The sequence below is a fragment of the Macrobrachium rosenbergii genome, chromosome 42, assembly GCF_040412425.1.
Source record: "Macrobrachium rosenbergii isolate ZJJX-2024 chromosome 42, ASM4041242v1, whole genome shotgun sequence".
In the NCBI taxonomy this organism is placed as follows: Eukaryota; Metazoa; Arthropoda; class Malacostraca; order Decapoda; family Palaemonidae; genus Macrobrachium; species Macrobrachium rosenbergii.
This window is the reverse complement of record NC_089782.1, coordinates 24854304-24876462: the sequence shown is the minus strand read 5'-3', so window position 1 is coordinate 24876462 and position 22159 is coordinate 24854304. Positions and strand designations below refer to the sequence as shown.

Sequence of the window (22159 nt, the reverse complement as noted above, 5' to 3'; positions counted from 1 at the left end):
AACCCGAGATATTCTGAGGCACCTTGCTAACGCAGGTCACAATATTCGGCTACGCAGACTTTCATAGAAAGTCGCTTATATAATCTGAAAATCATTATCAGGAGAACCACGTCAGTATTACCCAAAACAACTTAAGCAATGAAGTGACATCATTGTGGGAATCACTTTCCTAATGACGGTGTTTTTTTCTACACACTAAATGCTACCTAGTATTCTTTGAATATCTTTTTTTCAAAAATTTTCCCATCAGTATATATTTAACAGCTAAAACTGTTTGTATTTATCGTAATACCTGCTTATAACTCCATGAAGGCCGACAGCTGTCTGGCCAAAAATGTTCCCTCTGAAATTACTAGTCATAAAACGTTAGCTAACCCGTCTTACAATTTTATAAGTACAACACTTATATGAGAATAGCTGTTTATTCCTTTTAATCCAACTGTACTTTTGTACTGGACGTTGTACCTATATACCGTAATTGTATATGATTGCACCTATGCGGATATTTAGGCCATGGAGCCAGCCACCGGGACATTGAATTTAGTGCTTCAGATAGGGAGATGGAGTTGGAGCGGTTGGACTGAAAGATAGAGATATGCACAAAATAATGAGGTGAAGTAGAATGATCTAAAGGTGAAACAGCCATAAGGCCTCATAATAATACATCATGAGGTAACGGTTGGAGAGGTTGGATACCACGATGGAGGAAAGGAAGCGGGAATGGGGGTAATCTGTAAGGCTAAAAAGTGGATGCCGATAAGGGCTGAAGGGGCGCTGTAAACACCCTTTATTAATGCCTACAGTGCATAACGTGGGGTGCACTGAAGGCGCTAACCTAAACCCACTGAGCGTTAGGCTGTAAAACCGTATATAACTGTATTTCATTTGTAGCAGTAGTGATGTTTAGTGTAGGCTAACTACTAAAACTTTCTTTTTCTCCTCTAACTGTATGTTTGAATGTGTATCTGCATACGGCTTAAGGCTGAAAAATGGCATAATATTGTTATCAATATCGCTATGAAGAGCGTCGTCCTTAATCTCTCGAAAATGACTGCTGTCCCTAGCAATTATAACCACGTAGGCGGTGATATGGCTATCAAAATGTAATCAACTGAATCGTTATATTTCGGTGTATGTTGGCATACTGCGGTAAATATTGGTGTATCTTAATGTGTTTCCGTACATGTCTGTAAATATCAGTAAGAAATGAATCCTGCTAAATGTTCAATCATTTACAATTACAATAAAGATGCCACTTAGCCTAACATAGGCGAGAATGGAGGGCATTACCTTCAAGTCTAAAATTAGACTTCATATGCTACTTCAACCCGAATATGATACAAACTAAAATACAATAATAATGAAGACTTACTGTGACACGCCACCTTCAGGGTTTAAATCATGGTTTCGACATGAATTACTTGTAAATACACTTATAATAAAACCACATTTTTGTCAAATTACGCGGCCTGCGCGTCCATACTTCCATACCGATGAAAATGAAGTGAGCCGTGTAACCAATTTCCCGACTAATTGGGTAGTTCCCGCTTCATTAAATACAGTTGCAATTAATATTCACTAAGTTTCGTGCATATATACTTATATTCAGTGTTTTTTCCTTTTCAATGTCATAGTTGTACTACTCATATCTCTATTCATAAGCAAAATAGAGATAATTAGTCTCGTTTCAGTGATGTCCTTTGTATTCTTCCGCTAGGTAAAACTATGCTCTATGGTGTGTAAGTCAAAATTATATTTTTCATTCGAATTTTTGTGGCGACTTTTGATTATGTAGCTCCTGAGTAGCAGGATTAATAGAGACTCTATTAATCCTGCTGAGTAGGACGTTTATCCCAAGTTAGTTTGGAGAATGCGTAATATTACTGCATTAGCTAAATGTGGGAGGTGGTAGCTCTTACCCTTCCCAGCGCTCATTAGCCTACTGCCCAATATCTAAAATAATATCTTTGGTCTTTGAACGTCAATTGGCCAAATTTCATTGTATATATATATATATATATATATATATATATATATATATATATATATATATATATATATATATAATGTGTGTGTGTGTGTGTGTGTGTGTGTGTGTGTGTGTGTGTGTATGCTGCAAAAAATCATCTGTTCCCTAGTTTACAGTAAGGATTATCAATTCCAATGTTGTAAGCAAAATTCTTATAGTCTGACCATGAAGTTATAATGATTGACATTTTAGGTGCTGCGTTTGACTTGTTAACGTGAGGCCGTTTTCAAATCCCTGTCGACTGGAGTGTTGGAGCATAATTTAGCATCATCGTTGAATTTTTAACCAGAAGACTGTAGAAAGTAGTTATTTGAACAATAGTGATTACAAGACTGAACTCTGGTGTTCCTCAGGCCAGTGGTATAGGCCTAACAATGTGGTCCTCTAAATACGAAGTTCTTGCGTGGATCTTTAATTTTAGGATTTGAAATTCACGAAGGTATAAAGTAACTCCAATTAGTCATTTTCCACTATTTTCAACAAATAATTTGTCAAGGATAAGGGCTAAAATTATTAGGACTACTTGGGTCTTTCTCTGGCTAAGCTATGTGAATTAACTGGTGTTTTTCTACGGCTGAAAAAAGCTATTTGGCCCATAAATTTTGCTGATGGAGTCAGCTGTTTAATCATTTCGAATTAAATACTACACTACCTCCACCAAGACTAAGACTACTAAAAGTCATAAGAACATTTTCAAAATCTTCCAGAGGACTTTTTTCCATTATAGATTAAATCGTTATTAATTTCAAGACTCGAATGCACTCTACAGCTTTCGATATGTTTTAAATGCACATACAAACGAACTGCAACTAAAACTTCCTAGGTAGTTGCCATAAATATATTTCTGCAATATCACAAATTCTACTTCTGTTACATAGTAGCCCAAGTTTGGGAGATTAGAATGATAATATGCCATATTGACAGGAAGAATTTATCTTGCTAGACACATGCTTTTCCAAGAAATAATTCTTCCTTTTATGACTCATTTTCAAAATTTTGCAGAGAATGCATTGTATTCCTGGTCTTGCAAACCTATTTCAGGAGTCATTTCAATTTTAAGTAATATGTTCTATAAGACACCTTAATTTAAAATTAAATTGATCATGTCATATTTTAAGGGTATAAAGTCGTATGCATATAATGTTTGCTATGATTAATTCAGGTAATATTTGACCACCAAAGGACCTTGTTTCTTTCAAACGTAGGAGAGATAGGGCTTGATTTATCTGCTGGTTGATAACATTTGGCAGTCATTAGTGGCACCACACCTTCCTTCTTACTCTTATTTACTTTCTGACCAGGGCCTTAGAGGCAGAAGGTAAGGGCTGAGAGGACTGGCCACCCTTTCTGAGTGATTCTCTGTCGTCTCTCTCGGGGGAAAGTGGCATCTGCATCAAGTCTGGCAGGACACCTCACAAAGAACCCTCTTTCTTACCTTTCCGGTCCAAGGCGCTGAGAGAAGTTGAAGATTAATGAGGAAGGAGAGGAGCAAGATGATGTGGTCTAAGGGGAAGAGGAGAGAGATGGCATATCACGAGTCAAAAGGAAATTTCCGAATAAATCAAGTTTCAAAAGTAGTTGCAACTGTGGGAACGGCAGCAGACAATGTTCCAGAATCCATCACCAAAGCAGGCATACCTGTATCAGTCAGTGCAGCAGCATACACACACTACTATTTTAGTCATCCACAACAGTAGGGGTGGTACTGAAGCCAGCTGTTACAGGAGGGATGCAAATGAAACTATTCCTAAGGTTGGCTAGAAAGTCCTCGACAACCCATTTAGGGAGTCTGTTATAAGGGTTTTGTTGATGGAATGGAATATAAAACAGGCCAAAGGCCAGGAGCTAGGACTTATGAGGTCATTCAGTGCTGGAAGGGAAATTGAGAGTAAAAAGGTTTAAAGGTGTGATAGGAGGAAAACCTTGAAGTTGCACTATAAAATAATTGTTATTAGAGGGTGGAAAGTAAGATGGAAGAATGAGAATATGAACAGAGGTACAGCAAAAGGAATGAAAAGGATAGCAGCTTGGGGTCGAAGGGACACTGCAAAAACCTTAAGTAATGCTTACAGTGTGCAGAAGGCGCTACCACTCCTAAGCGGGACACTTGCTGACAATAGTCTAGGAACACTTAAAAAGGAGAGGGAGGAGGTGCATTCGACCAATCCCGGTGTCTCTCCCTAGACTGTCCAGCAATGTGAGACTGAAGAGGTGACTCAATGAACGGAGTCACAGCACTACGGGGATAGAAGCCAAAGAGTCTTTTGCGGTGAAAGACATGCTTTCTTGCATCAAAGAGACTTTCTTATGCCTCTGTTTGTTTATAGACAAAATTCAGCTACTGTGCCAGGGACCAACCTTGACACTTCTCACAACCTTGTTAATTAGATGCACAAAATTGATGTGGATCAATATTATAGGTTGACACGGATCCACTGCAAGTAAACCCATTCCCGGACACCTCATCAAGTCAGATCTCTCAGATAAAATATACACCAAGTCAAGCTCAACATTCTCCAAATATTAAATACTGTAAACACAAAAATATTAAGACTATCATTTCTTTCTCTCTTTAAATCTTCAGTTGAAAACCCTAATGGACAGTCAATAGACTATAAACTCAAGAGGGCTCCAAAGGAAATTGGGCTTCAGAGATTTAAAAGTCATAGGAAAAGGTAATAAATAAATACAGGGGAACAGAAAATAAAACCAATACATCTGAATTCAGGAGACATCAGCAGAGAGCAGGAATGAATTTGCTCCTGGCATAAACATTAGGAAATCAGATTCCACAACTATTCCATATCTTAGCTATAGCCAAAATAAAACTCAGGGTAAACCTGATGCCAGAAAGCAGTGACATTTGCAGCAGCAGCCTGCCTAGTGTTGCAAGCAAGAACAGCTAGGTCAGGTAAGGAAGAGTGCAAATGATATTTATCATTGTAGTGCATTTTATGCAACAGACATAGTAAGCTCATCTATGCTACAAGTCAATATTAATTATTATATGCATCATTATCATACTGTAGTGTAATGAAACTATAGTCACTTTCTAGACTCCCACAGGGGTTGCCAAATGGATTAGTTCTTAGATGAGATATGAACTTAAAAACAAGATAAAGTTAAAAGAAACTTAAGTTTAAGTAGAATGAGACCACTATTAGTATTTCGTTAGTTTAACCACAGTACCAAATCACAACACATGACTCACAGTCTTAGCGTGAATAATTTGTCTTGAATGGTACAATTTAAATTTTAAAATTTGATAATTGGATGTAGAAAATGAAACTGGTCTGTTTCAAAAGCTTGACATTTACTGTCAGCCTAAGTACAGGCATTCACATAAAATGTGTTTAATTGCACTCTGCATACACAAGTTTGGACATGTAGTTTGTCATTAAACATCCATGAGCCAAAAGTGTGATCAACTCAAAGACATAATCAAATCAATTAACTGTATTCATTCTGTTCTGAAAAATGCCATAATCAAGTGGTTGGTTTGATCTGTTAATTAATTGCTATCAGTTTTATTACCCCATAAAATCTGTCTTTCATTTGAGATGTTAAGTCACTAACAGAAATAATTTTCTCCTGATCTTAATGGTTACAGCATCAGTTGCTTAATCATCTTCATTTCCCTTGCACAGTCCCACTGTGTAAACAGAAGCATTGTTTGGTACTGAGAGGTTTTTGTTTTGTTAGGCCATATGGCAGAAATTCTTAAACCTGATGAAAATTTGGAATCTTCATTATTAGTTGCAGTGTGACCATCACATTTCAAAGGACAGTCAATAATGAAAGATGTGGATTAATAGCCACAGAAACTACAAGTTCATGGGAGGCACTTGTTGTCAAGTAATGAATACGCTTCTCCTAAGGAGTTTTAAAACCTTCAATACCTAACATTCCATTCTTGGTAAATCAGGATGACACCTCAATATGGCAGGTGTTACCAGACTACTCTAGTAAGTTTTGAACTTTCCACTAATTTCACTCGGTACACTGCTTATGTTTTCCCATTTTCAGTTATTTCATAAATACTGTAAGTATAAATATTCGCAAATGTTCTTTACAAAAACAAATCTAATGAATAAAGCCAATGTGAACTTGTCCACTCTCGCATCATGAAGGCTCTACAGTAACCCATTTACATCAAAACCTTTAAGCCAAACTTCCATTAGTCTGACAAAACTACAATTAAGGCATGATAAATGCCACATGCAATGAATAAAGAACAAGAGGTAAAGTGTGTTGAGGACATGCACAAATGCCTATATCAACACTGGTTTACCTGTAGACTGTCAACTTTTTCTTAAATTAGTAAATTGACTTTACTGAGCCCTCTACGAGGAAAATAAAAAAAAAAAATACAAAAGAAACCTTTTATTCCTCACTTGTTCAATTTTGATGGGGGGACACATTCCTATAAAAGTAGCACAAAGTGAGAATCTAATACTTCTATGGAATCCAACCACAACCAAGCACTTCTTAACTGTTGGCCCCCAAAGCAGTTTTCAGACATACTGACACTATGGCAATGTTAACAAATGTCCCATGTGAGCCTTATCCACAAAGTCATCATGTCTGAAAAGAACTTTGGGGGCTTCTCGTTTAGTTGTTTGAACAGAGGTAGGACTATAAATATGGATTACAGCCAATGCCGACACACTTACACAGTTGCATATGAATGGTGTTATAAAAATCTCAAATCTAACCACAATCAACAAATTTTCACCATCACAGATAACAAAAATGAGGAATGATGATTCTTCATTCAACTCCTTCAGATTAAGCATAACATGGCTTTGACGCTGTTTTGCACTGCTCTGACGACTGTCCAGCCCTGTCTGACAGATATCACATAACTCTGGACTTGGAAGCTGAGTATCTTCAGGAGTTACCTCTGAAGGTTTACTTAGAACTAGCGATACGCTTGGTCTTTCGTTGCTGTGGTGACTGACGTGGGGTCTTCTCTGCAATAGACAAAATTAAAATGCAAGTGCATCTTTATATTTTCCATAAATTTTTCTTATTGACTGCATTTATTCTTTTACTGCAAGCTAAAATAAACTAATACTTTATTCATAATGCTTAATATTTTTTAAAATACAGTATTTGACAAGAAAAAGTAAATTCCTACCGAAGTGAGAAAAGTAGCTTTCTTTCAGAATGTATATTCATAAGGCTCACCGTAATAGATATGAAATAAAAAGGAGTCCTCACGGCCATAATACATATTATACATGTATTCAATCATGATAATAAGAAATAATATTGACCACCTCTCTCTCTGCAATCACTTGTTTTCACAAATGAAGGTATGGTCTAACAATGTTCTTAAACTTCAAGATCTGTATACAGTACTGTGCCTAGTTGTTGATACTCACACATACACACCTGATGCTTCTTCACACACTACGTACGTATTCAATTATATTAGTGAGAAGTCAAGATATACAAATTCCACTAACTACAAAGATTTACACTTATCTGTTAAGTACTATGTAAACCGAGTACAGATATAACTACAAGAAATTAATGTCAATGATCTACTATTTTCATCATCTAAAAACCCAAACAAATCTCAATGCTAAAATACTTACTGAGGTCATCCAGGACCTCCTTGGGAAGCCAGTCATAGTCGACTCCATCCTTTTTGTTGGTACCCATCTCCATGACAGGCTTCTTGCTTGCCTTCTTGCGTCCAAATGAGGAGAGAAAGTGATGACCAGCAACAAGCAACAAAACAGCAAAGGCTAACATGAACACATACAGGAAGAAGGTTTCTCCATCCATACCCTCATCAATTTCAATAATATTGACTGTTTGGTTGAATACTGGTTCCACAAACATATTGCCATCCTGAAATAAAGAGGTAACATTAATCACTGCCTAAAGTCATCTCCAATCCTCTATGACATTTCACCTTGCAGAAAAATTACGAACATCATTCTGTATTACAAAATACTTCATGAAATATCTGCTTTCCATCCTGTATAACCAACTTACAGCATCATGATAAGCTAAGTTAATGGTCAATCCCAAAGGACGTCCAGCGAAAGCTTCAGCTGGGAAGAAACTGTACATAACAGTAGCTTCCTGACGAGGTTTGACAGCCCTATTGTAAGGGATGGCAGTGAAGTTCTGGATGTAAAATGAGAAGTCCATGGGATAACGGAAGGAAGCATCAATAGCATCCAAAACGAAGTCTTTGTCGCCATTGTTTGTGAAGCCAACGAGGAACTCAACAAGCTTACCAGCAGGAAGTTCTGAAATACAAAATCAATATTTAACACTGAAAACTGACCTCCACACGGATATCACAAAATTTCCCACCCAATAAACTATACATCTAATATCAGAGCATCTCCCATACAAATAAAAACTACATATACTAGTAACTATCCGTCAAAAGTAATGTAGTTCAAACCATAACCTTGAATGCCATATTTAATGCAGTAACTTACTGTAAACAGAAATCAGAATTAGCCTAGTGGTGAAAAACACCATCTAAAAACTAGCCAGACAAATTACCCATTTCACATACTGTACTTCTCTTCAATTACTGGGTAAAATACAAGCCAGAAATAGCACTGTATGTCTGCCAGAAACACTTAAGCTTTACCCTTTCCAATGCAATGAATTTAAATCTAAAATCCTTAGGTCAAGATAATATTTTTCTCAATCTTTATGTTGTCCAGAAAGGCACAGGCAGTGAAGCTGTGAATACATTACACACTTAGTGCTGGGAAAGCAAAATCACTTGTATTACCACTGTTAGGAGGACAGGTACCATCACTTGGATTGATAAAGTATTAACAATTGCGTTTCTTACTGATAATGACATTATCAATAAAATACTTCAGGTAGTACAGCCCTAAACCAGTCAACAATATATTTTGATTATAGTACTCTTAATATATAAATTTAAGAGAGCCTAAGAAATAATATACCATACCTGATCCAGTGCCTGTGGGTTTTGTAAAGAGAATGATGGTATCAGCATCAGGTGAACCTTTGGCTTCTTCTTCCTCTTCCTCCTCCTCTTCTTCCCCTTCCGTTGTTTCAACTTCTACTCCAGTTCCATCAGCAACATTCACTTCATCGTCATCCTCAATGATGTCATCTTCCTCGCTTTCAACTTCATCCTCTTGAGCATAAGCCACTAAATTACCTGAAAGAGAAATGGGAAAATAAACCTCAAGCTCTTTTTACACCACAGATACTACAATTCAATCCCCTACATATAAAGGTGTAACTTTCCTGTCTACATAAGAGGAAGAAGAAAATTATTTCAAACTGCACTGAACACAAAGCACAGTACAGTTCAGTATTATACAGTATTACGGACTCTAAGAAAAATACTAAAAATTGAAATCAAAAGTTGACTACTTTCCACATTACTCATGATGCTGAACAGACCAAAATGGCCTTTCTATATTCAGCAATGTAAATAACTACATAAAATGGATATAATAAAATAAAAACTTAACAGCAACCTTTCAATACAGATACTTTAATTGAGGAAAGTAAAACTATCAAATTTTCCTTGCAGTCACCATTCTTTAAAAAAAAAAAAAATTACATTTGTAGTTATTTCTACACAGGGTTTAAAATATGTCTTACTGGCAAATCATTCATATAGGTACAGTAAGAGCTAAAACAGGAGCACCCAAGAAAACCCACAATCTGTCAAGATGAGACCAAACAAAAAAACACAAGTTTGTGCTAAAAGTGTTAAAAATACCTCATAATCCATTGGGTTCATATGCAAATGAAATGCACTCAAAGAATGATGACTAGTATTTTATATGGCTGAAACTGCATCTCTCTCTCTCTCTCTCTCTCTCTCTCTCTCTCTCTCTCTCTCTCTCTCTCTCTCTCTCTCTCTCTCTCTCTCTCTGGTTGGAAAAAGCCATTTGTATAAAACAAAAAATCTGCACTGTATAAATAATAGAAAACAGGCCATATATTATCAATTTTTAAAGGATTATAGTTTTTTCTTTTTTTTCTGACCTATAATAAAAAATACATTTCTTTAAACATGTTTCTCATAAGCTGTAAGTCACCTGGCTGAGAGATGTGTACTAATACCCAGCAAGTGTGATTTGGGCTTGTTGCCAACACAACTGGCAATGTATATGTAAGAAACTATGAGTGAATTAACTAAAAAGTGCATTATACACACCATCTTATACCATTAACATACTACAGTAGAATCATTAACGATAGGGTCTGGAGAAAAATTACTGCCAGTAAATAGAAACTGCCATGGATGATGTGTAACTACTACCAATAAAAACAAAATTAAACTTAGAATCACTTCTAAGAATTTCCTAGTAGGCTACTTTAGAATATTCACTGTGGGAACAATCTCAACAAGTATAATACCTGTGCACATAAGGTGACCTGACCTATGGACAGGTACTAATTCACATCTGTTCTTAAAGCCTTTACTCTGTGGACCCCACCTTCTCACGGAACAAAACCATATTACAAAGAAAATTAAATAAATCTTGCTTGCTGGTATTTCCCAACAAAGAATTACTTTTCAAACACTAATCACAAAAACTTGTCTGATTTTTTACATGATACTGACAGGATGCCCTTAGCTAGTCCAGGTCTGAGAAAAGTGAGCTAGGAAGAAATATGACCTAACCCCCATAAGAAACATCATCTGCTTGGGTGAATGAATGTCATGGAAATCATACCAAGAGAAGTTGGGCATTCCACAGTTTGGTACTATGTCATATATATTGATGTTGCTGTCAAACTACGTAATAATTTTTCTCTGAAAGAGTAAATAGTCACTAAAGATTGCCACCCAAATAACTCTGATTCTAGCCTGTTGAGAATGACAGTAATCAACACACAAATGAAACTACTGTAGTATGCTCTACCGTACTTTCCAAAACAAACTGAAGAAAATTAAATAGCCGGAACACTGATTAATGGATAGAGGCAGGTATTCAAGTAAATGCATATTTATAAAAACTACTAGACTGGAGTTAACCAATTATAATGGATTCAATTAAGCCTACCTGGACTTGTGCATGCACTGGGGACAAAAGTAAATGTTAATTGCTTAAATGGCATTATGGGAAAGTACTGTAAAATTACCATATTGGAAAACATTATTTTCATACTGATTTGACACAATATGAGACATTTTTATCACCATAAACCCCACTCTCATAACCACCACATCACGACACATCACAATTTCATTTTTTTCGATTTCATTATGATGAACATTCTGTACTGAAGCTTATCCTATCTATAGTCCTTGTGGTTTTGTTAAGTCAATGTATTGACAAATGAAATCCCATCGAAATGAAATGGCATCTGTCAACTTTGTGACTCCCCATGAACTAGTTAGAAAAGCAATGGGTTCAGAAAATCCATGCTACATCACAAGAAAGGCTTCATACTCTCTACAGGCTGCCAAGAACACAATTACATTATTTCACTTTTTCCCTGGCTACAGAGATAAAAACAATCTTAGAAATCGATCAAGGTTAGTAAATTTATAAATCATCTTCTACTTACAAATTAGGTTATTGGCTAGGATACTCTAACAATCAGTCATGCCTAGTACTGATGTTATTCAAATTCTGGGTAAGTGTTCTATCAGCTGTGTCACTCTGGCTTAAAATGATTATGAATTTCCCAATCTATCATGGTTGGATCAGCCACCACTGCTAAATTATAGATCACACAGGCTATCCTAGCATAAGATAGCAAGAAGGCTAAATACAAAACCCATCAGCACCTAAGTATGATAAACATGCACCTCCTCTTGGCAATACACATGAAATAAATGTGTAATACAAGTAGTATGTGTTACCAACACCATGATGGCTCTAGGTTAGGATAGTTTTGATCAGACAAGTTTATGGGGCTATGCTATATTTCTGATTCTGGAGTAGTTACATATTGAAACCAGATGATTTCTACGTCTTTCAATCACTTTTCCTCAACAAAATGACAAATTTATTAATCAATTTGTATTTTTCACAGCTAACAAACCTGTGGTCTTAACTTATGGATAATCCTTCTAGCGCCAGCTGGAAACCAGTAAAAATAACAAACAAGGAATTGGTGGCAACGAGGTAGGCCAATAGGCCGTCAAGTTCCTTCGTGCATGTAGCGAAAGAAATAAAGCCTCAGTTTCTTCCATCCCAGGAAACTTGACTGAGGGGTGGCTAGAGGTGGGCCATATAAGTTGAGACCTCAGGTTTGTTAGCTATGAAAAGTACAAATTGATTAATGAATTTGTCATTTGTTCATATGCAGAACAAACCTGGGTCTTAACTTCTGAATAGACTCACTTTTGGAGGGAGGAAAGAAACTCTGGAGCCGACTGGAGGTTCAGCACACCTGCTTACTCTTCCTGGCTTACAGAAGCCTATGGATGGGAACCAAAGCCTCTGACATAATAAATAAGTGATTATTTATAAGTCAGACTTCTGGGAATCATGTGATGAGACAGTGTAGGAGGAAGTTAAAGAACTATATCTGTGGATAACAAACCTTTGTGGCCACCAATAGTTTGCTATCAGTCCTTTCTCCCCTTGCTAGAGAGAGGAGGGACTTGCTTTTGCCAAAGTTTTATATTTATGTAGGAATTAGCAAAACTTAACAAAAAGGCCGCAATCTCACCGTATCAGACCCGACCCAGCACATGATGGAATGATTTCTTCGCCCACCGGGTAAAGAAGAAAAGAAAGGAAACCGAAGAGACCAACCATCCCATTCATTCTCACTTTCATACCACCATCTTATTTAAGATAAAAACTGTCCGGCTAGAGGCCCTGGATGAGTTAAACAACCTGTCAGGCAGCCACCACTGGACCCAAGGAAAGTGTCCAAGGACCTGTGGGCAACATCCCACAGATAGCAGGAAGTGAAGGTGGTTTGACGAAGCCATGTGTCAGCCTTCAAAATCCTTTTAACAGACAAGTTCTTTTTAAATGCCAAAGAAGGGCCTAGCCCCCTAACATCATGTGTTCTTGCCTGCACTCTGTTAGGATTGGAGCATGAAGTCAGACCATGGACTTGTCTGGCAGCCTCACACAGCCTAAAGGAGATTGCATTCCAGGACACTTTTTTTCTTGTTCCGGCCAATACTAAGAAAAAGTCTTCGGCAACCTGGTTGGAGAAGGCGAGTCCTTTTCAGGTAGCAGCGTAATGCTCTGACAGGCAAAGGAGCAATTCGTCCGGATCATTATCAACAAAGTCACTGAGAGACAGAATTGAGAAGGAATCAAATCTGTCACCATGACAAGAGGGGTTTTAGGTCTTAGCCACGAATTCCAGGACAAATTTGAAGGCTACGGACTTCTAACCCCTCGTATGCTTGACACCATAGGATAGGCCATGGAGTTCAGCTCGCTTCGAGAAGGCCAGAGCCAGCAGGAAAACCGTCTTGAGGGTTAGGGTCCTATCTGACACACGAAGCAGAGGCTCAAACAGGGCACGGGTGAGGCTGCCCAGTACCAAAAGTCAAATCCAACTGGGTGGTCTAAGCTCTTTTGGATTACAAGACTGCTCAAAGCTCTTGAGAAGCATTGAGATTTCCCACGAAGAAGAAAGATCAACATCCTTCATTCATAAAACTACACTCAAGGCAAATCTGTGGCCCTTGATGGAAGACATGGAAAGTTGTTTCGCTCTGCAAAGAAAAACAAGGAAATCTGCTACTTGCTGATCAGGCGTTCCAATTGAAAAGAAACCCCAACGACGACACCAACCACAGTAAACGGCCCACTTGCCTTGGTACACAGCTGAGGAAGATCTTCTGAGATAGCCAGACATCTCTGATGCTGCTCTGCGAGAAAAGCCTTTTGTTCGGAGGGGTTAACACAGAAGGTTGTGCCACGGAGGAATCTCTCTCAAACCTTTTGAGAGGTTAGAGACCATTCCGTGTAGGGCCACATGGGAACAACTAACATCATTCTGAGGTTCTGAGAGGCCATTACCCTGTTTACAAGTTGAAGGATTAGGCAATATGGAAGGAAGACATAGACCTCCAGATTGTCTCAGGGGTGTTGCAAGGCATCCTCTGTCAATGTAAATAGATCTGGAACCACGGATCAGAAGACCTCTAGTTTTCTGTTGAACCTCATTACAAAGAGGTCTATTGATTGTCTTCCCAACAGATGAAAGAGCCTGTTTGCAATGTTGTGGTGCAGCTGGCCTAACTACCAAACTTGAAGGAATATGCTAACTGTATGTAAAGCTAAGAGTGGGGTCCAGGGGAAAGCTCATTTTAAATTTTGGACCAAGAATCCAGATTAAGGTGTGCGCTAGGGGGTTAATTTTAGCCAGTCAGGTTGGATTCAGCAATCTATGTTAGGTTACGATAAATCTGCAATTCTCTCCATAATTAAAGCTCTGGTTAAGTTTAGGCTGGGGAACTAGCAAGGGAAAAAGCTGCAACGATTAGGAAAGGCCCATCATCCCAGCTAATATTAGGATGAAACACTGTAGCCTATTTCACTGTATATATTATTGCACTGTGAGTTGTTAGGTTAGGAGCTGTTTGTCATGTAGAGCCTAGCACCCCACGATTATGGAAATTAAAAAGCTTAGGATGTCCCCTAGAAGTGCCTTACTTTTTCTTATGAAATTGTAACTAATCAAATACATGGACGATGTATGTTTCGTACAATTCATCTTAAGTTTATACATTTTTTAACATTTCAGCAGGTAAAATTCACTAATTCTTAGTTCCCCATGAAAAAACACTAGTTTCCACTGGGATCCCTATCTACTTATATAGTCTACAGCCCAGCCTGTACGATGTGCATAACTAAAAAATATAATTGATCTGACCAACAATAGCCTAGTTGTTAAAATCCCATCATATATATAAAAATTATTCATGTCTTTGGTGCATAATTTATGAATTTATCCACTGGGCTATTATTCTATCCAACAATACAACAGGCTAACAAGCCAAAGACCGTGAAAATCACAGATGAAACAAGTGGCAATTATCACAGTCTAAAGGACATTTGACTAATATCACCATATAAAACATCCAACCTACAGACCAGCTAAAGATGGGATGGGGCCCCCAGGCCAACGGTACCCGTGAATATGGCTTAAACTCGAAAAATCATTACACTTTGAGGAAACCCAATGAATGAATGAAACAAACTTATGCTATAAAACCAAGGAGATCCCCCCCCCATAATAGCACCGAAAAGCAACAGACGAAAGGAAGCCGGGGAGGAGGTAGAGCAAAAGGCTAATAAAGTGGGTAAATACGAGGGTTGAAGGGCCGTTCAAAACCTTTACCGTTGGTGGCCTAATGCCTACAGTTCCCCAAGTATGATGCATTGATGGCACCTGACCTATCTAAGGAGGTAAAACCCAGTGGCTCAGTAAGACTTTGCAGTCCTCAAAACAACACAGTATATACAAAGGAAATAATGCCCCGTCATGCCCGCTCCTGTTATTAATCCTTAGAATTTTGACCTCAACGTAAAACTTCTATCATCCCTATAAGATGACCCAGCTTCACAGATGACCCTTGGTCTGGATAAGGCTTCCGTTCGCAAGTTGCAAGGGGTTAACCTCGTATTGCTAAAATTGCTTACCTTCGTTGGTGATGGTAATGACGGCTGGTAATACTAGCAGTAACAAAAATAGCAGCTTCCTCAACATAGAAAACATCTTGTACCTAGAGTCAGTACTGGTCAGTGTCAACGAGTATGTACGCAAGGAACTTTCTCGCCTCTACAAACCGGCCAGCCGTCTGCTGCTGAACAGAGGGCAGAATTATGGGTAACGATCATAGTGGCCAGTTACTCATTTAATATAATAAATTTGTCATCATCATAAACCAGATATAATCAAATTATGATAAAATAAATTTAATAAATTTATTTAGTCGACAAGGCATATCAATACATAACGTTTTTTTAGAACAAATAATCGAGTAAAATAGTTAATAAAATTTGGCACTAAAGCGTTGACGTGGTGACGTGCCAGCGTCTCTCTGGACACGGGAGACTGGAAATGAAACGGCCGTGGAACTATAGCTGACAACAAAAAGAAAGTTGGTTACTTTCCAGTATTAAAATTACTAATAATTATATATTTGCTATGAATATAATACATATATTATTTTAATCATTACTATAGTAAACCTATTTAATATATTCTTACACTAGAATATTAATTTAACTACATCTTACATAGTTGGTTGGCAATTCTGCTCAGCGTTGACGTTTCATATTCCTCGGTCACGCAAGTGACATGTTTTGCCAGGCGGACCCATCTACTCTAGCAACCAGTTCATTGAAACTTGAACTCTAAAAGCGTTAATAAAGGTAAAACATGTTTAGAAACTGTTAAACTGTTACCAAAATAAAATCGAGATAGAAGAAAACCAGAAAATTAGAATAGCCCAAAACAAAGTGATAAGGAAGAACGATTACAAAAATCTGAAGCCAATACCTATCAAATATATCATTAAATTTGTTAATGGGGTAATATTGAAAACCTTTCAAGAGCAGATGAAAAGGTAATAAATGCAGACCAGGTTTTACAGGAGGAAGCAGGTAGAGATAACTATCTTGCATCACTGTGTAGAAGAAAGTCATAAAAATAAGAAAAAGATAATTAATAATGCTATTAGTCACTCAGTGACGCATTTATGTCAATAACAGCAGCAATAATGGAATACGAAATACATTTTACCTAAGGTCACTGACACTTAGAAACAAGATATGTAAGGGAGAAAACAAATATTTAATCATTTACTTACATTTTTTATTTCTTTATTTGTTGATCCATCTATTTTTTCTAATAGCAGTCTCACTCTTTTTTGTATTTTCTTTTAATTTCTGTTACTTCTTTCAGATGAGACATATATCCTTTGGAAGCTTGTATTTTTAATTAATATAGCCCCTTTTGGACTTGTCCCACACAATTGGGTTCATCTTCTGAATAATAATAATAATAATAATAATAATAATAATAATAATAATAATAATAATAATAATAAGCTATGTCAGGGAGGGCAGCCGATCGAGGCTACAGCCTGCCCCAACATGCGTCAAAGTCCTTCAACAGAAGGCATCGTGCTTACCCCATATATATAAAAATGGGAAAAAACACGTTAAAACGAAAAAGAAGAATAATAATAATCGAAATTAAGTGGTATGAGACGAAAATGCACAGCTTCAACGCCAGTGTTCAAATTGATCATACGCTTGATGACAAAAAAAAAATCTAAAAGAGGAAGGAAGAGGATTTAAGAACAAGAATTCATAAAAAAAATTGGAAAATGAGGCTTTGCTGAGGATATTTTGGTGAATGTAGAAACCACGAAAGATGAATTTTAAAAAATGAACATCCAACAGAAAGAGGGAAAAAGTGTGGCTTGGAGACAGACGAGGAAAAAAGTTTATTATCAATGAAAACATGGCAGATGTAATAGCCTACACGTGTAATGTGTATACATACATACACACACAGACACACACACACACACACACACACACACATATATATATATATATATATATATATATATATATATATATATATATATATATAAAAGATGTAATATATTTTAGATAATATTTCAGAATAAGGTGTATCTAGGCTTCCATTTATTACATAAGAACTTGCCATTTAGTAATATAGCAACCAACAACTGTGACGTCACTGGGAGCTACTAACGTTATTAGAAAAACGATAGAGAAATAAAATTTGAGCGCTCAGCTACATTATTTTTTTGCTCTGTGTGTTTTTAACGTCGCCTTGTGACCCCTAGATTCATACAATATGGATTCATATAGCGATACTCATCGATAAAAAGACTGTTCTTTGTCCGTCGCACGTATTGACAAATTCGCGAATCGTCTAACCCACACCCTTGACAGTAGTAGTTAGCAATACAGATTTTCTATAGGACGGCTCTCTCGCTCGTTCTAGTTGCATGCGGAGTAGAGGGATCATATTTTAACTACCGTAGAACTCTATCCAGGTCCAACCTGGTAATAGAAGGAGAAAATATGAGTTAATAAACATATTCTTGGGTCTCAATTTCCATTGAAAGTGTTTGGAAAATAATTTACTAACAAAATAAAAAAAAAATACCTACCTCCTTAATTCAAAGATCTCTATTCTTTTAGAGCATACTTTTCAATTTTTCAAGAACACTTTTGAAAAGAAAATTTACGCCATCCCTGATTCTTTGGTTTCTAGATAATTTTTGAAATTATTATGGTTTCATAGACTAGCCAGGGTTAGGTTAGGCTATGCTACCTCTAGTCCTAGAGGTAGCATAGCCATGTCAGTGTTCTTATGATCCGACTATAGATATTTTGCATCCGCCCCCTCCTCCACCCCTGGACCTATTCGAGCAAATGAACAATGGGCAACAGCATATTATACTACTACATTTTCAGAATTTTTTTTTTTTACTAAAGATAGCTTGTACTATCAGAATGGTGTAGTAACACGTCCTCTTAATACTCTGGTGAGCCAGGAGTCTTCGTCTAGGAACTGATTTTGATTCAATAAATCCCGCTGAATCTATTACAACTTCTACAAATCCTGCTAAATCTACTACTGCTCCAAAAATCCTGCTAATCTACTACTACTCCAACGAATCCTACTGAATCAACTACTATTCCAGCAAATCTTACTGAATCTACTGCTGCTCCAACAAATCCTAACGAATCGACTCCTATCTCCAATTTTCAGACGGCAATTGCTGCTACATTTACTTCTATATACAATACTTTTTTTTTTATATATATAAAAATCCGTTATTCACCTTAAAAGTTGCTTCGTTTCAATAAAGAAAAAATTAATGGCAATGCAGCAGCAGGAACCTTATTTGCCGGCTGAATCGTCCTTCTCTCAGTTGAAAGAAAATTAGGCAGACTACACCCAGTAAGTAGACTTTTGCTGCTTTCAGTCTGGTAATTTGTTGTTTCGTAGGAACTATTTGGAAACTGGAACAATGACACCAACCAGTGTTATTGTGCCTCCCCTCTATACCCCGCCCCAACCCCCCAACTACCCCCGCTGTGGGGTTACATGACTCGGGACGCTAAAATTTACGTCTTCCCAAGTATCACGTCAGGATGAGAATAGTATAACCGAGAAGACAAATGCAAGGGTATAGAAACCAAATTTAATGTTAGGATACACGGAAAGAGTCATTGCATCTTTATTTCAAAGATACAGAGTTACGAAGCAAACATTGAGAAGTGGAGCTGATAAAAGAAAAAGCAACCATCTTTAATATATATATATATATATATATATATATATATATATATATATATATATATATATATATATATATATATATATATATATATATATATATATATATACACACTTTTATTAAAGTCCACTAAAAAGTGAAAAATAATTTTTGAGACTCCAGGATTTTCTTACAATCAATCATGTCTACAAAAATAAAAGCGTGAACTCCAAACATGGAAGGAAATGCTACAAGAAAAGAAATATATTTTTTTATCTCTTGTAGCATTGCCTGCCTTGTTTGGCGTCCACGCTTTTATCTTTATAGGCATGATTAATTGTTAGAAAATCCTAGTGTGTCTCAAAAAATAATTTTTCACTTTTTAAAGGATTTTAATAAAAGTGTTTTAAAAAACTGGTTTTTTTATATATTTTTTATTTTAGACTTTTTACTTTTGACAGAAATTTACCGAGTCAAAGAATTTCTGAAAAATCCGAAGAGATTCATATAAATCCTGAGATACTGGGAGAGGTCACTGTAGGGTCACTAGAGGTCACTGCTGACCTATTGATCATGTAAGGTTGTATTGTCACCGGGATTGAGTAACCTTGAAAAAAGTCCATCGGGCGAAGGGAACAGGTCTAAATTTCAGTTACAAGATTTGACTAAGACAAACATACATACAGGCAAAAAAGCAAGCTAAATAAGAGCATATGAAAAACAGCAGCGTTCCGTTACCACCATCAGTGAACTGGAAAGACCAGCATATAGACCAATAATTTAGGTACAGCAAATCGCTGTTTCAAATTCTTATGGTCAGGCAAATGATAACTGATGAAATAACAGATATCATACAATGAAGTAAATTCACCATGTTGTCATCACTGAGAAAATGTGCTTTTGCAAACAAAAAAAGGGGGGCTTGATCACAACAGAAGCGGGTGAACATATTTGCTATTGGCAGTTTGCATAAGCAGATTGGGTGTTTGTACAGAGTAAAACAGTTCAAGCAACGTATGGAGAAAAATAAGTTACACATTCAGTACAAAAGTTTGGGGAAATAATGAGAGATCAATGAATTTGAACTGAAAATTGAGTTATTTCATCATTGTAAATATGGAAAAAGTGCATTTTGAATATCTATGCTAACTACTCATTGTTGAATGATTAGTTTTAGTGTAATGAAAAAAACGTTGTGCCCATGTAAGTAACTTCAGAATATGTATTCTTGTTCTTATTCAGGCTGTAAAAAAGTAGTATTTGTTCATTTTGCCCCGCTTGATGCAGATACAATACCAGCCAGCCTATTTTGGCCCCTGGCTATTCTGCAGTATTTATGTGTTGGTTAAAATCTTCATATACTACAAGAATGTCAACCAAATATTCTCATCATACGAAGAAAGATGGAAGTTGCCAAGATTGTTAGAAGGTTGAAACTGAGGACAAGCTGCATCCAAAGTTGGAAAAGCTAATGAAGAGCCTATGACTCAATTGTTAATGACTGAACAATGAAATTTAGACTATGCAGCCAAGCACTGGAGCACTTTCAGCACCTCAGTGAAGAGGAATTGGGAGTGGCTGGACAACTACATAGAGAGATCCAGATAATGAGGTGAAGTAAAGGATCTAAAGGTGCAACTTGTAGAAAACCCCTACCATTGCGCAAAGACCAACACCAAGATGGAAGGGCTGGAGGTAATGTAAAAGGGCTGAAGGGACACTGTAACATCCTTTAGTACTGCCTACCAGGATCACATCAGGTACACTGACATTACTAACCTCGAAGGGGTCCTCCAGAAGGTTAAGTAGTCCATTTTGAAAAAAGTATTAACAATAGCAAACAAATTAAAGAAACTAGCTAAGCAATGGAAGAGACTCATGCAACCCTTCTCAATAAAAATGTCTTTGTACTTACTTTGAATTTCCCAAGAAACCAACATTTCATCTATGACTAGAAAGGTTATGCCATAAATTGGCCATGGCTGGAATAAAACTACAGCACAGATTAAAATAAGATCTTTCAGAATATTATGTCGTCTGGTCACTTACAGAGAATGGATGAGGTCAGATTAGAAGACATAGTTAAGACTATGGAGATCAGAAGATGGCAGAGAAGACAAATTTAAGGGGGTGGGAGTTTCTGCAAGTTATGGAATGAGTGTGAACCATAAAAGAAGCACAGGAGTAAAAGTAAATTGACACTGACCGTTGCAGTACATGTAAAGGGATTGTCATGCTGTATACAAGGGTAGTGCAGGTATATGAATTTACCGAGTCTGTTTAATTTGATCCAGAGGGGTTTCATCCTTGATTTGGTAGTTAAGTGTTTGCAGCAACAACTGTGTCACTTTTCGTTCCATAGCTGACCCATTTGAGCATATGATCCAATGCCAAGAGAGCTTTAGCACTTTAAATTTTTAAATGTTAAGCCAAGAAAAAGGTAAAATGAAAAGCATGTTTAAATCACAACATAACTTAAACTTCACCATTAATTACTACATAGTTTAATGATGTAAAATTGCTCATCTGGCAAGGGTGGCCCAGCAGTTTAATTTCTAGAAGGCAACAATTGGAGACAAAAAATTCTAAAATAGACAGCTGAAGGAATGGATAAAAATATACGAATAAAAAAGCAGTTGCAAGACATGGAAGCTGGACAGACCTGATAGTGCATACAGTGCTACTGATCAGTACTGTCAGTATTTGTGTTTGAAGCAACAATTCTGAGAAAAAAAAAACACTGTTGTCATTAAAGCAAAGGGCCTACACTTCATATCCAAATGAAACAAACATACAGCATTCATCTGTGCACATCCAAGAATCACTTGACTGTCAAATATTTGGTGCAATGTCATGCATTCTTTAATAAATGTAATATTTTCTTGCTCCTA

At 36.9% G+C, this 22159-nt stretch overlaps 1 protein-coding gene across 1 annotated transcript; it reads right to left on the bottom strand.

Annotated features, from left to right (window-relative positions):
• Positions 1 to 6397: 6397 nt before the first annotated feature.
• On the bottom strand, positions 6398 to 15810 carry l(1)G0320 (signal sequence receptor subunit 1 l(1)G0320). Its single transcript, XM_067085789.1, has 5 exons — positions 15637 to 15810; positions 8988 to 9203; positions 8039 to 8298; positions 7633 to 7891; positions 6398 to 7002 (listed from the first exon to the last, which is right to left on the bottom strand). The coding sequence occupies exons 1-5, from the start codon at positions 15710 to 15712 to the stop codon at positions 6941 to 6943; spliced, it is 873 nt and encodes a 290-aa protein (XP_066941890.1). The 5' UTR covers positions 15713 to 15810; the 3' UTR covers positions 6398 to 6940.
• Between the last annotated feature and the right edge of the window lie 6349 nt (positions 15811 to 22159).